The 15,102-nt window shown below is 41.6% G+C and overlaps 1 protein-coding gene across 3 annotated transcripts in view; it reads left to right on the top strand.

Moving 5' to 3' along the window:
• The window catches only part of mdga2a (MAM domain containing glycosylphosphatidylinositol anchor 2a), a 90,526-nt gene that overhangs the window by 14,451 nt on the left and 60,973 nt on the right, over positions 1-15,102 (top strand). For all 3 annotated transcript variants that reach the window (XR_011907713.1, XR_011907714.1, XM_072365669.1), the window contains exons 3-5: positions 2,054-2,228; positions 7,387-7,583; positions 10,475-10,607. Coding sequence is in view for 1 of the 3 variants with exons in the window: in XM_072365669.1 (XP_072221770.1) it covers positions 2,054-2,228; positions 7,387-7,583; positions 10,475-10,607 (505 nt within the window). In the remaining 2 variants the exon portion in view is untranslated. The remainder of the gene's footprint in view (positions 1-2,053; positions 2,229-7,386; positions 7,584-10,474; positions 10,608-15,102) is intronic.

The following is a 15,102-nucleotide window of genomic DNA, read 5'->3' as shown; positions in this document are numbered from 1 at the left end:
ACTACGATTGTTCTTTTAATTATAGTGCTTTCTGTGAGTCTGCATTGTCTGTGTTGTTTCACGTCGGATTCACCTCCGTGTGAAACGGAAAAATGACTCAAGCAAAGCTTTCCCGGACTCTCCTTGCACTGGTTTCACCCAGGGGAAGATAGTTCCCAGTCTTTGTTGTAGCTGTATGTTCTTTCCTTGGTTGTACGAGTCGTGCTTCCTGACCTTTTTCTCGTGCTGCTTGCCGGTGTCGTTCTGACCTGATTTGCATTGTTTTTTGCTGTTGATTGACATGATGAAACGGCCCGTCCCGCACCTGATGACAGCCTCACTGCTTTCTCCACACAGCCATTTGATAAAAGCCAGATTATAAAACGTGCATTTCAAAACTGAAGTCTGTCAATAACACTGCGGGACAACGTCTCAATTTGCGTAAGGTGTGAAAAGTAATCAAAATGCGTGACTGTCCCGCACAAAGCGGGGCATCTATTCACCCTAATATGCATATAGTTACTTTACTTTATGAGTTCACAAGGGATACAGTTAAGGACTAAAGGATTAAGTTAGCGGTACCGGCAAGCAATGCTTTGTCATCAGCAGTAATGAACCGAACCAATGTACACAACATTTTGCAAAGTAATGCATATGTACCATTTACTACTCTCACGCAACATTTTTGCAATGACAAGAGCCTTGTAAACACACTTTATCCCCGAAGCGACAGGCCAAATGGACAGCCTGTGTAGGAAACCTAATAAAGCTGTTTGTTAAGGCTTGGTAGATAATCTTGGTAGATAATCTTGGTAGATAATCTTGTGTTGAGGAGTGTTTATAAGAGGAACATTTTTGTGGGTCCTCATTTATTTATCTTTTTAATGCCATGGAAAATTAGCTTAGTAGGGTCTGCACGAAATATAAAATAAAAATAGCAAGAAGTAGGTCTGTAAAGGTCTGTAGACTTAATTTCACCCTTCACCAGGTCATTTATTAGACTACATTTTCTATTGAAGGGACAGTTTATTTGTTTCCTTAGCTTCCTCTGCTAATCTTGGCAGATAACTCTATAATCACATGTGGACACTGATGTACATAGCAATAAGCAGCATTTCTTAAAGCAACCAATAAAGGGTCCTAAAGCTGTAACACTCCTGTTTACAATTTTGATAGAATTTGTCAAGCATGGACTTCTGGGCCTTTCCTCCTAACTAATTGTCTGTGTACTTGGCTCTATGGATATTTTTTCATTCCGTAGGTGCTCAATAGGTTGAACCCCACGTTGCTTACCGATGTAGGCACCGATGTACAATCACGGGACAGTATTTCCCCCTGCATTTGTTTGCAATATTGAGGCGAAATGCTTCACTTTTCACAGCTGAGCAGCATATGCGCGCCCTGTGAAGGGGCGCATTTCACTGCAGGGGTGCTTAACACAACACCGGCCGACCATTTTCATGCTACATCCATGCAAATTGGTCATCTTAGAGGAGGTGGGACATTATCCTTGAGATCCCGCTAGAGACACATCCGGTACCCACACCCGCGATGGGCCATTCTGAAACTGAAAATTCAAGTTGACTTCCGTTTCAATCAAACTCTCTGACACATACTACCATACCCGCACACATCGCATATCATTCTCTCATACATTCACTATCATGTTGTTCCATCCATAATAGCGTGTAAGAGAGAATTATAGTAAGTGTGAGAGCAAATATGAATGATTTCCTAAATGACCTCTCATATAAAACAGTTTTTGGACTGGTTTAGCACTTTAAACTAGTTTTTAATTGGTTTCAAACGGGTTTTGGACTTTGACCCCTTGATGTTGCAGAACTCATATTTTTCTATTGAAGGAAGACAGTTGTTTTTTACTTTGGCTGGATGTTGGGGCTCGTTATACAGCTAAAGCATGAGTATGGACTCATTTGACTAATCCATGAAGAAGAAGCTGAAAATTCAAAGTAACTTTTTTGGATTACTATAAATTCCAGCTGACAGATGTTCACAGTCACTGTAAATGGTTATTGCATTTGCATGTAATAATAACCTTACACTTTGTGGGCAGGTTCGTTGGACTAAGACAGTGGGAGGAGCCTCGGACTGTCATGGCAACTCCTCGCTGCACAGCGAAACTCTGAGGATTGAGACCATCAGCCGCCACCAGGGGGGGCGCTACTACTGCAAGGCTGAAAATGGAGTGGGCTCCCCAGCCATCCGCTCCATGCGAGTCGATGTCTACTGTAAGAACACACACTTCACACACTGGATATATAGAATATATATATATATTTAATATTTTTGATTTGTCCACGTGTTTTGTTACTGATTTGTGTCATATTACCCTGAAAAGGACAATTTGGAACCAACTAGATAATACGGGAAAGCACCAAAAACACCCATGTACACATTTTTTTCTTATATATGATTTTTTCTTTGATATGTAAGAAATTCAAGTGACACTTTAATTAAAGAGTTGGGTTGAGAATGTTATCAACTTTACACGGCACCTGTCACCAACATCAATAAAGCTTTATGAATGTTTACTAATGAGATTTCTTGTTGTGTAATACAACCTTCATATAATGTGTCTGACTGTTTTTTGTCATTTGGCAATTTTAATGCAAAATTGGCATAAGATGTCACTGATATGAAAACTTGACTTTGTCTCAGGCAGCATAATAATTATTACATTACTATTCTATTTCTATTCTATTTCTCTAATTACTATTCTATTCTATTTCTCGCACTAAAACAAACTATTTATTACTATGTGTCATCAGTATTACATTAAATTAAATTAAAGTAAACATGTCAGCAGTCACTGTTAAAAAGCCTTATGGCTGTGGGGACAAAGGACCTCCTGAAGCTCTCAGTCCTGCAGCGCAGTGAGATGAACCTTTAATGACGTTATTTATTTATGACGCTATTTCGTCATAGACAAGACAAGATTGACTCATTTCAATTTCAACAGTTTATGCTGGTCAATTAAACTAACCAGTCAGTCTGGTGGCCTTTATCAGATAATGAAAGAAAATGGAACTCCTGTCATTTACACAAAGGAATTAGCAGGTTATTAACTTAAAATAGAAATGGAATAGAATAGAAAATACTTTGTTCTTTCCCCATGAGCATTGGAGCCACTATTCAGGATGGAACAACAAAGATCCAGGAAAATGGCCCCCAGTGATAAACTACAAAGGGAATGCCTGAGGCCAGGTTTATCTTGTTTGGATGACATTCAGGTCTCCTTGCTGCATAGTCTCAGTCTCCTGTTGGTGAAGGAGTTTTGTAAGGTAGGATGGTCCCTGGTTTTGGAGGGCTTTGAAAATTAGGTGGATGACTTTGAACTGGGGCTTGCACGGTGGTGTGGTGGTTAGCACCGTCACCTCACAGCAAGAGGATTCCAGGTTCGATCCCTGCCTGGAGCCTTTCTGTGTGGAGTTTGCATGTTCTCCCTGTGTATGCGTGGGTTCTCTCCGGGTACTCCGGCTTCCTCCCACCATCCAAAAACATGCATGTCAGGTTAATTGGTGACTCCACATTGTCCGAGTCAGTGTGAGCGTGCATGGTTGTTTGTCTCGTTTGTCTCTATGTGGCCCTGTGATGGACTGGCGACCTGTCCAGGGTGTACCCTGCCTTTCGCCCGATGACTGCTGGGATAGGCTCCAGCCCACCCGCTACCCGATTAACGGACTGTCGGTATAGAAAATGGATGGATGGACTTTGAACTGACTCTTTGAGGGATGGGAAGCCAATGAAGGTTCTTGGGGACAGTGATGATGTGGTCTTTGGCGCGGCATTGGGTCAGAATACGTGCAGCTGTGTTCTAGAGGTAGTGGAGTGTAATAAGTAGTGTGGAGGATAAACCATGGAGGATGCTGTTGCAGTGATTGAGTCAGGAAGTGACAAATGCGTGGATCATGGTCTCGGCAGCGCAGAAGGAGAGTGAAGGGCGGAGGCGAGCAATGTTTTTGAGATGGAAAAAGGCAGTTCTGGAGATGTTGCTGATGTGGTTCTTGAACTTGAGGCAGCTGTCAAAGATGACTCCAAGCTTGTGGATATGTGAAGAAGGGGTTGGCCAGGACTGGTTGAGGGTGAGGAAGAAGTTGTAGGCAGATTCAGGGAGAGATTTTGGTTCAGTTGTTAACATGTCAGATTTATTGTAGTTGAGTTGAGTGGAGTTGGTGCATCCATGATTTACTTCTGTTTCAGTTGGTGAGAGTGGAGTGGGTTGTGGGGGTTATAAATTTGGTGGAGATGTCATCAGCATAGCAATGGAAGTGGAGTCCGTAATGGCGAATGATGTGACCAATAAGGAGAATATACAGGAAGGAAGAGGAAGAAAGAGAGGAAGACAGTGCAAAAGAGCTTTGGGGTTGTTGGAGCCAGAGTGGATGAGCTAAGTGTTGTAGTTTATATTTTTTTCTATTCACGAAGGAAGTCTCTGCAAGCTTGGAGATGAACTCAAGTTCAAGTTAGTCTGATTTTCTTGTGTAGTCTTTCAATCTGGCACTTGCGGGATTTCATTTTGTGGGGTTTAGGAGTATTCCAGGGAGCTGTGTTAGCGAAGGAAACCGGTTTTGTCCTGATGGGGGCGAGTTGATCCATGCAGGAGGAGAGTGTGTGTTGCAGTTGGTGAACAGATCAGAGGGACTGTCAGTCAAAGGGGGAGGGAAGGTTGACATTTTACTTGCTATCGAGTTAGGAAGAGCTGGGGGGGGGTATAGATTTTAGATCTAGAAAAGACATGACTTAGTTCTCTTTTGAGGCATGGGCAGGGATGTCTATGTCCATGTGTCCAAGTGGTCGGAGATACAGAGATTGATGAATTGTGAGTCCAGTGGAGCAAACCAAGTCCAGAATGTGGCTGTGGATGGGGGAGCTCACGTGTGTGAAGTTTTGAAGCAGTTAATATTCTGTGGTTGATTTGCAATTAGTATTGTCGATGTGGAAGTTAACGTCACCAAGGAGGAGAGTGGCGGGTGAGATGGCATATAACTGGGTTAAAAAATCTGAATAAAAGGAGAGGTTAGGCTTGGGGGTGTGTTAGATGACATCATCGACCAGGGGAGCAGAACCAGACAGTTCAAAGGTCAGATGTTCAAAGGAGAGTGCATCACGGATGGAGATGGTTGTCGTTTTGATATCCTTTCTGTAAATAGCGGCTACGCCACCTCCTCATTTCTCTGTGTGAGGTTTGTCGAGGTAGGTGGAGCTAGTGGGTGTGGCTTTGTTAAGTGAGCTGTAGTCCATAGGTTTGTGCCAGGTTTCAGTGAGGTAAACTAAGTCACGTTTGGAATCTGTAATGAACTAGTTTAGGATGAAAGTTTTGTTGTTGAGTGAGTGGGTGTTAAGCAAGACCAGTGTCTGATGACACTTTGTGCTTGGTTGGGGGGACTGAGAAAGTGGGTGGGGATTGGACAGATTCATGAGATGTTTGTTTTGATGATGTAATGCAAAAGTCAGAGAACGGCAGGACCACATTGATGGGATGGAGTCTGTTTGTATATAAACATACATCCAGATCCTCTGTGTCAGGGATGCGAGATGAGACATTTAGACAGAGAATGTCCACGCAGTCCGGGTTGTGCTGGTTATTGAGCCTGAGGAGTTTGGTGGTGGAGTACAGAGGTGGCATACTCTGGTGAGACAGCACTAGTTCAGGGTTTTGTATTTAAGCATCCTCTATAATGTTAAACGGGAAAGTTGTTTGCATGTGGGAGCAGCTGGTTGATCTTTCTAAAGCCTAAACCTTCTAAAGGTTATATCCAGAAGAGATGAGTTGAATAGGAGATGTATGGGATGCAGAGCATGAACAGAATAGAGAAAAAGAATGAAGGTAAAACCATTTCTTCCCTTGATTTTCATGAGAAGTGTTAGATCACTGTCAGACAAAATTAACAAGCTTGTTGCTCCAATGAGTATGTAGCAGGAAGGACAGAAGCGCACTGTTATTTGTTTCACCCAGACATGGGCGAAGCAACAGCTTTGTGACAAAGACTGTGGACAGAGAGGTAACGGTTGGGGAGGATGGACTGCAGTGCTTAACAGCAGTTTTAACCCTGGATGTGTCACTGAAAAGAAGTGACTCTGTGCCTTGGATTCTGAGCTGTTGGCTGTGAGCCTCTGTCCCACAGGGAGACCCATGTTATCTTCTGAAGCAGTGTGTGACATCATCAGCTAAGATGTTTCAAACTACAAGAGCAACATCCATTCCTGACGATCTCTGAACATTTCAACTACACCTTTCTCTCTCTTTGTTATACTTTGACTTTTCAAAAGTTTGTCAACTTGTTTTCTTGTTTTTATTTTTTTAATATTATATATCTATGACATTAATTTATATCGCAGCAGTATCATTTTATAGTACAGTATAATAGTATTTCCATATTTTAAACCCTTTATCATTTTCTTGTGAAATTATATTGCATGTTTACAGAGCAAATAATAGATATTTGTATTTTCTCTCCATCTTTTTTAATATGATGTTACAGAACCTATTACAAAAACGTGTTGTGAATCAAAATGTCTGTGGACCTTTGTACATATTTGTGAATTGTCAAGTGCAAGTTGCAAATATTTTTGACAGATCAACCACCTGGAAAAAAATCCATAGACAGACAGGGAAGTCACAAATGTCCCTTAATCCACAAATTCACTGAGAGAGACGCACAAATGTACTAAATCTTATCCACGTGTTTATGCATAAATGTGTTACAAAAATGATAAAAATATATGTATTTGCAGATTGATCTGTATTTTTAGATATATAAGAATACATATTTGTGGATAGTGAAATATTTAGAATTAAAAGTAAAATCCAGGTGTATACAAATACTTACAAATACAAATAATTGAATGCATATAATTATGTTCTCTGTGTTGTTACAAGAGGCAGAGTTGTATGACACAGGATCAGCGTTTAGCGATGTGAGACAAAGTAGCCAATGACGAGACTTTGCTGCCTGTGGTAGACCAAGGACATGAGCCCTTTTCCTCGCATGGATCTGTATTTCACTTTGCTCCCCTCACTGCACAGACATGGCACAGAAACTCATCTGTGTAATGGAGAAATCCAACATTAGCAGTCTTCTCTGAGAAAACACTTGGTAGCAGTGCTATTACTAAACATGTGGAGAGTGCTAACTCTTCAGCACCGTCTGGATAATCTGACAGTTCGTTAACAGAGTTGTTTCACTGTAAAGTTGGGAAGCTGACATCCTGTAATCTAAGTATGACATACCTGTACATTGGATGGCTTTTCTTCTTGTGATTATCCGAACTAAATTCAAATATCAACAATCAAGTTTTTATATCACTAAAAATTGATGATAAAGCGATTTATTTTTTTCTTTCACTGTATTTTTCCTAAAAATCTCTCTTATTTTTTTTTCTTAGACTTGGATAATCCAAAAATAACAGTGCATCAGAGCATCGATGAAGCAAAAGAACAGTTCTACTTTGAACGGACAGTATTTCTTCGTTGTGTTGCCAACTCCAACCCTCCTGCGCACTACACCTGGAGGAGAGGCAGGGATGTGCTGTCACAGGGATCTGACTCAGGGGTGGAGATATACAAGCCATTTTTTACACAGGTGAGGAGATTCAACTGAGAGGCTTTATTTAGTGAAGGACTTAAATACTTTCATACTTGCTTTAGCAGCAGGAGTAGGCTCTACTGATTTACTGAACTACTTTCCTTTTCTATATTGCATATTTCTCATTTGGGAGCAGCACTGTATTTATTTAGCAAATGCTTTTGTCCCATCAGAGTGATAAATGTCACAAAAACAAGCCTTCACATGACATCAGATCATTATGACAATGTTTCATTTGTTTATCACGTACTCAAGCAATGATGGATGCAAACTTCATCATCTGATTTGAAAAAATATACCGATTTTCATTTACTTGAAATACCTCGCTGTTTAGAATGGGAGACTTTGCTTCCTGTAATATTCATGACTGAGTATTTAACATTTGACCGTGAGAGGGACTGTTGCATTTTATTCTAATTTCATTTAATCCCCCGACTGTTCATACTTGAGATTTTTAATCTTTTTAATCCTGCTTTACCTCTGACAGCCATGAGTGATCCTAACATAGTCTGCACATAGATATGACCAAATATGGTTTAAAGTCATTTTCAGCTTGTAGTCAAACAAATATCCAAATCTCACTGGGTTTAGACACATAATACAATGATTGAACCTTTAAAGAAACAAACCTCTCAAACCTCGGTCACAACAAGTAAAATTCTGCAGATTGAGAGTCTATCTGTTCTTTGTATGTAAATGTGAAATGTCCAGTCGGGTAATTGGGTAGTGGCCTGTTAAATACCATTGCAGTGAATTAGCGTTAATGCCACTGACTGGAGGACTACGAGACCAGAGAGACTCTTTTGGACTTTGTGTGGAGGGCTGGAGGTGCACAACTATAGGCTAAAACATTAAAAATAAAGCAGTAAAAAAAAGTGATATCTTGCCTTGATATCTTTAAGACCACACTATGATTCCTTAAAATAAACTTAAACTAAATGAACACCTCTCAGTCATTTCCTAGGATCCCTAGAGGTCTTTGGTGATGTTATCTGCAGAAAGACTGCCTGTAATTTCCTCCCTGCCTGTAGTTTCATCCTAGTTTGTTATGTTCAACACATTTTTGGGAGTCTTTGGCAGTGTGTGTGTAGCCGCCAGCCGCCAGGAAGAATGAGACTATAAAATGTAGCAATTACCAAACTAGCTAATTAAAATCACTGTCCCATCTCTGCTTTCTGTCAGTGTGGATGCCTGTACTACATGAAGGTTTAAACTCGCTCAGCACAAGGCTGACAACATAAAGTCTCTGGCAGTGCGGCATCCTGCGTGCTGGGTTGTGTTGAGGTGTGGATATGCTTATTTGTGGTTTGGAACTCACCCGCTGGAAGACAGTTGGGCTGTAAAGCTTTATTTCTCTGATTTACTGTGTTGTTCTGTGATTTTCACTTGCTCCAAGATTGAATTCTGGGTTTGCAGACAGCAAGGAAAGTTAGCATCCAAGTCTGTCTAAGGAGTAAAAGATTGGTCAAAAGCTGTGCTAAAATGTTTATTTTATCAAACATGGACCCTTTGCTTTGCCTTACCCAACTGAGAGGGAATTTCTATATAAAAATACAAATTTATTCACATTTTATTCATTACTATAAATTTTATTCTTGAAATCTTAATGTCATTTAGAATGTAAATATTTGTTTCTTCTAGTTTTAATCTCTATTTGAATTTATTTACGATGTGTTTATGTTATTGTGTTTAAAATAAAAAGTGTTGTTGCAGTTAATAAACTGTTATTTTGTAAAGCTGAAAACGTGCGACTGGAGCAGTGAAACAGCACATAATAGTGCAACAAGGACAGGACAACAAAAATGAAGCTTTTTACCAAGTGTTTAACTTACTTTGATTTATCTCCAAAGAGATAAATCTCCTTGGTTCTTTTATACATATAAATATAAATATATGTATTTTTGAAACATTTTTTCCACATTGTCTTTGTAATAACTGGATCATGGGTTGTATTGCTTGTGAGATGTCTTGACCTCAATAGCTATTCTATTTTTTATACACACGAGAGACTGCGATAGCTAGATGTGAGGAGAGGGAGCTGTCATAGGAGTAGAAAAAAATGCTTTGACAGTCTGGATGTGCAGCCAAGTTGTAAAATCTTTGCTGAAGCCATTAAACTCGGGAAAGCAAGGGACATATCACAGCGGATTAAAAAAGATAGCTGTTTTATTACAACACGTTACTCAACCAAAGATAAGTTCAGATACTACTGATTGAATGGTACAGAAAGCAAGATTATCATTCGTACGTCTGAACTTTTGATGTCAATTTGCCCACACTACCCGACTCAACAGCAAGTAGCACTCTACCCTAGCTGTCACAGGCCTGTCAAAAGACTAGTTCCAGCGTGATCCCTCACACTTCTGCTTAACCTGAATTAACCTTGTCTGATAAAAAAAAACACGTGAATGGGTTAAAAAAAAAAGCAGCAGCCATGCAGGAACAGAACAGTGTATGTGTCACACTTCGGTGCATCAGCCGGTGTCTCTGTGCCGGGCTGCTTCCCTTGTCACTGTAAATGGAAAAACAGGCGTGTCTGTTTTAATGTATGACATTCAGTCGCAATGTATTTTGGTCTTAAGAATAACCTAACCAGAGGTAAGTGAGACAGCCTGACCATTAAAGAAACCCAGAAACTAAAGATAAAAACACAATAGAATCATCAGTGTAAGTTAAATAAAATGTTGTTTTAGTGTTTTTGGTAATGTACCAAAGAAAATCAGCTGTGGACATATTTATTACCCCCTTTTTCATAGACAATTACTTGACAAATGACTTGAGATGAACAAGACGGGTTTTTTAAAACTCAAACATTTTCAGAAAATATGAGCCAAATTGAATATAAAGTCTTGCAAGAATGAAGTTGTGTGTGTGTGTGTGTCTTTCAGGGAGAGACAAAGATCTTGAAGCTGAAGAATCTCCGTCTCCAGGATTATGCCGACTACACTTGTATCTCCTCTGTCAGAAATGTCTGTGGCATACGAGACAAGAGTACCCACTTCAGTCTGAACAACAGGACAGGTACACAAGCACGCTCATTAGAGTATGACCATGTAGGGAAAATATATTGTCATCAGATGGAGTGTTAGTGTGTATTCATACTAAAACATCTGCTGATGTTTTGATGACACCACCACGCAACCCTTTTGAACAAACACATTTCCTAAAAGCCACAGTCTACTTTTCAGAAGCCAGTATTTGTTCTCAAAGAATGTCATAATTTCATCATGTTAGTCACTCATTTCATCTAACACGACATCAGCTTCTATGTATCTTTTACTTATGGTTTAGTGAAAAAATATATTTGGTTGTTGTAACTGTTTTATGTATTTTGATAGGGTTGACTTTTCTTATTATTAGATTATTGCCATAATAATTACCATGCTCATTTGTTGTACCTGCAGGAAAGACTTCTGTCTTTGTTGTTTTCATTGAAAACTGAATTGAAATCTGTTTCCCTGAAGACAGAACTCTGCTATTGCTTGCACCTTATCTTCACTTCCTCACTCTCAAAAATGTCTCCCAGAAATGTGACTTATTCTGCTTGAATTTATTTTCTGTACTATAATAAAGAGTCTTTTCTAAAGCACCTTTGCAGTACTCTGTAGACAAGGAGGAGCTTCCTGAAGACGCAAGACCTGGAGCTTTTATCAGGCTGAAAGGCATGGCCAGGTACTCATAATGTGCCAAGGGTTTGTTGGAGGGTTTCTTCTTCTATGGATCCAATTTGGAGAATTTATTGTAGAGCAAGAAGGAAAAATGCTGGAAAACAAATTTAAGAAGAAGTCATTGTCATTATGTATTGTCAGGGTCCATCCAAATGCCCACTGAACGTGCATGTAGACGACAATGGATCGGATCGAGCGTTCTGCGCATGCTCGAGATTTTTTCCCACGATCGTCACCCGGAAGTCAAAGGAGACGATATTACTGTTGCTGTCGGTGCCGTCAGAAAGAAAGAAACAACGCGATGGAGAATGCGCCGTTGTGCATCGTCTGTGCCATAACCAGCTCATCACAGATGGAGAGGGACGCAGCTTCATCTCGCTCTGCGTTCTCCATCTTTCTGAATGCCTGAGTTTGTTGTTGTTGGTGGTGAAGACGTCAACAGGAAGTGGCTCTATTAGCGATAGCTGAAATGGGGACAGCGCCACCTATTGTACCGGGGTATGACATGCTTTGTGCCAGTGATTCCATTCATTCACCGCCATATATCCAAGGATAATTACCCTCAGATAAGGAGCAGAACCCAACTGTAGCTGTAATCCAGTTAATCTCATCATGTAGACCCACTGATTGTTACCTCACAGTAAGAAGATTCCCAGTTCAAATCTCCGCTGGGGCATTCCTGTGTGGATCAAAAGAGCTTGAATAAGGGCAACTGGACTTCTTCTTGAATTTTGAAGACATTTCATCTCTCATCCGAAAGGTTTCTTCGGTTCTAAACTGGATGGTAGGGAGTATCAGCTTATAAGCAGAGAGGGTCGTTACAGTCACGTGTCACTGAACCCCCGACCAATGTGCACGTCATTAGAGTCATTGTCACCTAGGAAATTGTCTGCCTGCCTGCGCAAGTTTTGGTGATACCTGAGACCACCTTCTCTGTTCAAATATGTTTTTTCCAGTTGAACATAGATGGCTTCCTTGGCTCCTCTCTCAAACCATCTGTCTCTGTCCAGAATGTGGACATTACTGTCCTCAAAACAGTGTCCCTTTTTCCTTGAGATGTAGGTGCACTGCTGAGTTTTGACAGTTTTATCTTCCTATTTCTTAATTTTTTTTCACCGCAAATGTTTGTTTGAGGCTCTGTTTCTAGTCTGCCTCCCTGTCTGTCTGTCTGACTCCAACAAACTGGTGCTGTGTTCTGGGTATATTCTCAGGCATCGTCTCATCTCTGACCAAACAGGAAAATGAGAGTTTCTGTACAATTCAGGATTGAAAGTCCCATTTAAGTCCCATCATTTAAGGAAGAACAGAGAAAGGACAACAGGTCCACAAGGGAAACCCACACATCCCTCTCCCCAGTGACATGTTTCATCCCCTTGGAGGAGATGGAAACATGTCATCACTCCACCAATTTGCGGTTAAGAACCATGGCCTGTGATTTGAAGGAGCTGCCATTCATCCATACTTGTGCATGCTGAAGGTTGTGGGTTTTTTTGGTATCGCAAATTTTTAAAAAAAGACAATTCTGTCATTTCTGTTCTCTCTGTTCTTGTGTCCCTGTGCAGTGAAGTCTATTTTTTATATATATAAATTCATTTTGAACATGGGGGTTGTGCCAGATAAGCTTTCATAAACTGTTTATTTGCAGTCCACCAGGCAGAGAGTGGTGCTTAATGTAATTGATTTGACTCATTATTATTATTCTATCCATAAAAGCAGTATGTTGACTTGGGAATTCCTTACAGGAGGTTCCCACCTGATGACCCCAATGACATGCTGGTCAGCACAGCTCACTGGTCTATATAGGGTTTATAGAGAAGAGTGTGGTCCATTTTTTTTTTTGCACAAATTTCTTGTGTTTACCTTGAATAGCCTAGCTAGTGACTGTTGTGAACAGGGCAGCTGACAACAAGGGAAAGACCATGTGACAGACTGGAAAGACAGCTGACAGGAGGCAAAGACCCCGAAGGTACTGCCATGGGCTAGCAATCCATGGTAGCAATAGCGAGGCCTAGAAGCTTTACTACAACCTGCATATGCTACAAGTAAATTAGGGAGAATACCCCAGCAATACCTCAGCAAGAGCAGGGGTGGAAGATGACTCACAGGCAGACCACTTGGCAACATGTCTGTGAGGTGGAGCTTTGACTCAGTGAAGAATAGGGGCACGGACGTATTCTCTAGGGCTAAAGCTGGGCAGAATATTTCTCAGAGCAAAGAGAGCATAGCTGGAGAGAATCAAAGTGGTAGGCTATAGGGAAATAAGCTCCAGTTTTGTCCTTGTGGCTGCCAGAAAGTATCGTCAGTTAGAGGCCTTAAAATGCATCAGGGAAGAAAGAGATGTGTGACAAAAGAAAAAAAAAAAGTGTGGCCGCATCGATCAGTATGTTTTAAGAAGTCAATCAAGAATAACAGCTCAGGAGGCAGAAGCAACTCTTAGACATAAAGAGATTATGAGAAATGTTCAAATAGGCCGGGGATGCTTGGGGCTTGGCCAAGGCAAACCGGTGTGGAGCAGAGCAGGTCCCAGGGAAAAGAGAAAGCTAGTTGTTGAGCAGGTTCGTAGACAGGAGGAAATGTTAAGAGGTACAAAGGCAGTGGGTCAGGCTAAGCAGGGACAGTGGTTGAATTGGGAAGGTGTAGAGAAGAAAAAGCTTAGTTGGAAAGAGCTGTGGAGTATGGAGGAAAGGAGTATTAGATTTTTGATAGGGGCAACATATAATGTATTGCCAACTCTCCAGAACCTAAAACTCTGGGTAAATGGAGACCCGTTATGTTTGTTATGTTCAGGTAAAGTAACTGTAAGGCATATTTTGTCAGGCTGTAAGGTTAGTCTGTCACAACGCCGGTAAACGTGGTGACATAACCAAGTATTAAGAAACTTAGCTGCAGGTATTGAAGATAAACGAAGGCAGGTGAATTTAGAAGGGTCTAAGGTGAAGAGAGTGGCAATTCCATCCATCCATCCATCATCTGCCGCTTATCCGGGGGTCGGGTCGCGGGGGCAGCAGCTTTAACAGAGAAACCCAGACGTCCCTGTCCCCGGCCACTTCCTCCAGCTCTTCCGGGGGGACCCCGAGGCGTTCCCAGGCAAGCCGAGAGACATAGTCTCTCCAACGTGTCCTGGGTCTTCCCCGGGGTCTCCTCCCAGTGGGACGTGCCCAGAACACCTCCCCAGGGAGGCGTCCAGGGGGCATCATAACCAGATGCCACCTCATCTGACTCCTCTCAATGCGGAGGAGCAGCGGTTCTACTCCGAGCCCCTCCCGGATGACTGACCTTCTCACCCTATCTCTAAGGGAGAGCCCAGACACCCTGCGGAGGAAACCCATTTCGGCCGCTTGTATTCGCGATCTTGTTCTTTCGGTCACTACCCACAACTCGTCACCATAGGTGAGGATGGGAACGTAGATTGACCAGTAAATAGAGAGCTTCGCCTTCTGGCTCAGCTCCTTCTTCACAACGACGGGTCGGTGCAGAGCCCGCAACACTGCAGACGCGGAACCGATCCGCCCGTCAATCTCACGTTCCATTCGTCCCTCACTGTGAACAAGACCCCGAGATACTTGAACTCCTCCACTTGGGGAAGGATCTCATTCCCGACCCGGAGAGAGCATTCCACCCTTTTCCGGCTGAGAACCATAGTCTCGGATTTGGAGGCGCTGATTCTGGCAATTCAGTTTGTTCAAGAGGGGGAGAAAGTTAATAAGACAATAAGGAGGCAAGGCAGCTGAGAGGATGCTTGTGATTGGGAGATGCAGTTAGATTTAGGAGATAATCTTGTTGTTCCCCAGGAAATATCCTCTACAAATCTAAGGCCCAATATAGTCTTGTTGTCTAGGAGTAGAATG

The sequence above is a fragment of the Leuresthes tenuis genome, unplaced genomic scaffold (assembly GCF_036924035.1).
Source record: "Leuresthes tenuis unplaced genomic scaffold, fLeuTen1.0.hap1 SCAF_15, whole genome shotgun sequence".
NCBI classification, from domain to species: Eukaryota; Metazoa; Chordata; class Actinopteri; order Atheriniformes; family Atherinopsidae; genus Leuresthes; species Leuresthes tenuis.
This window is presented reverse-complemented; position numbering and strand designations above follow the sequence as displayed.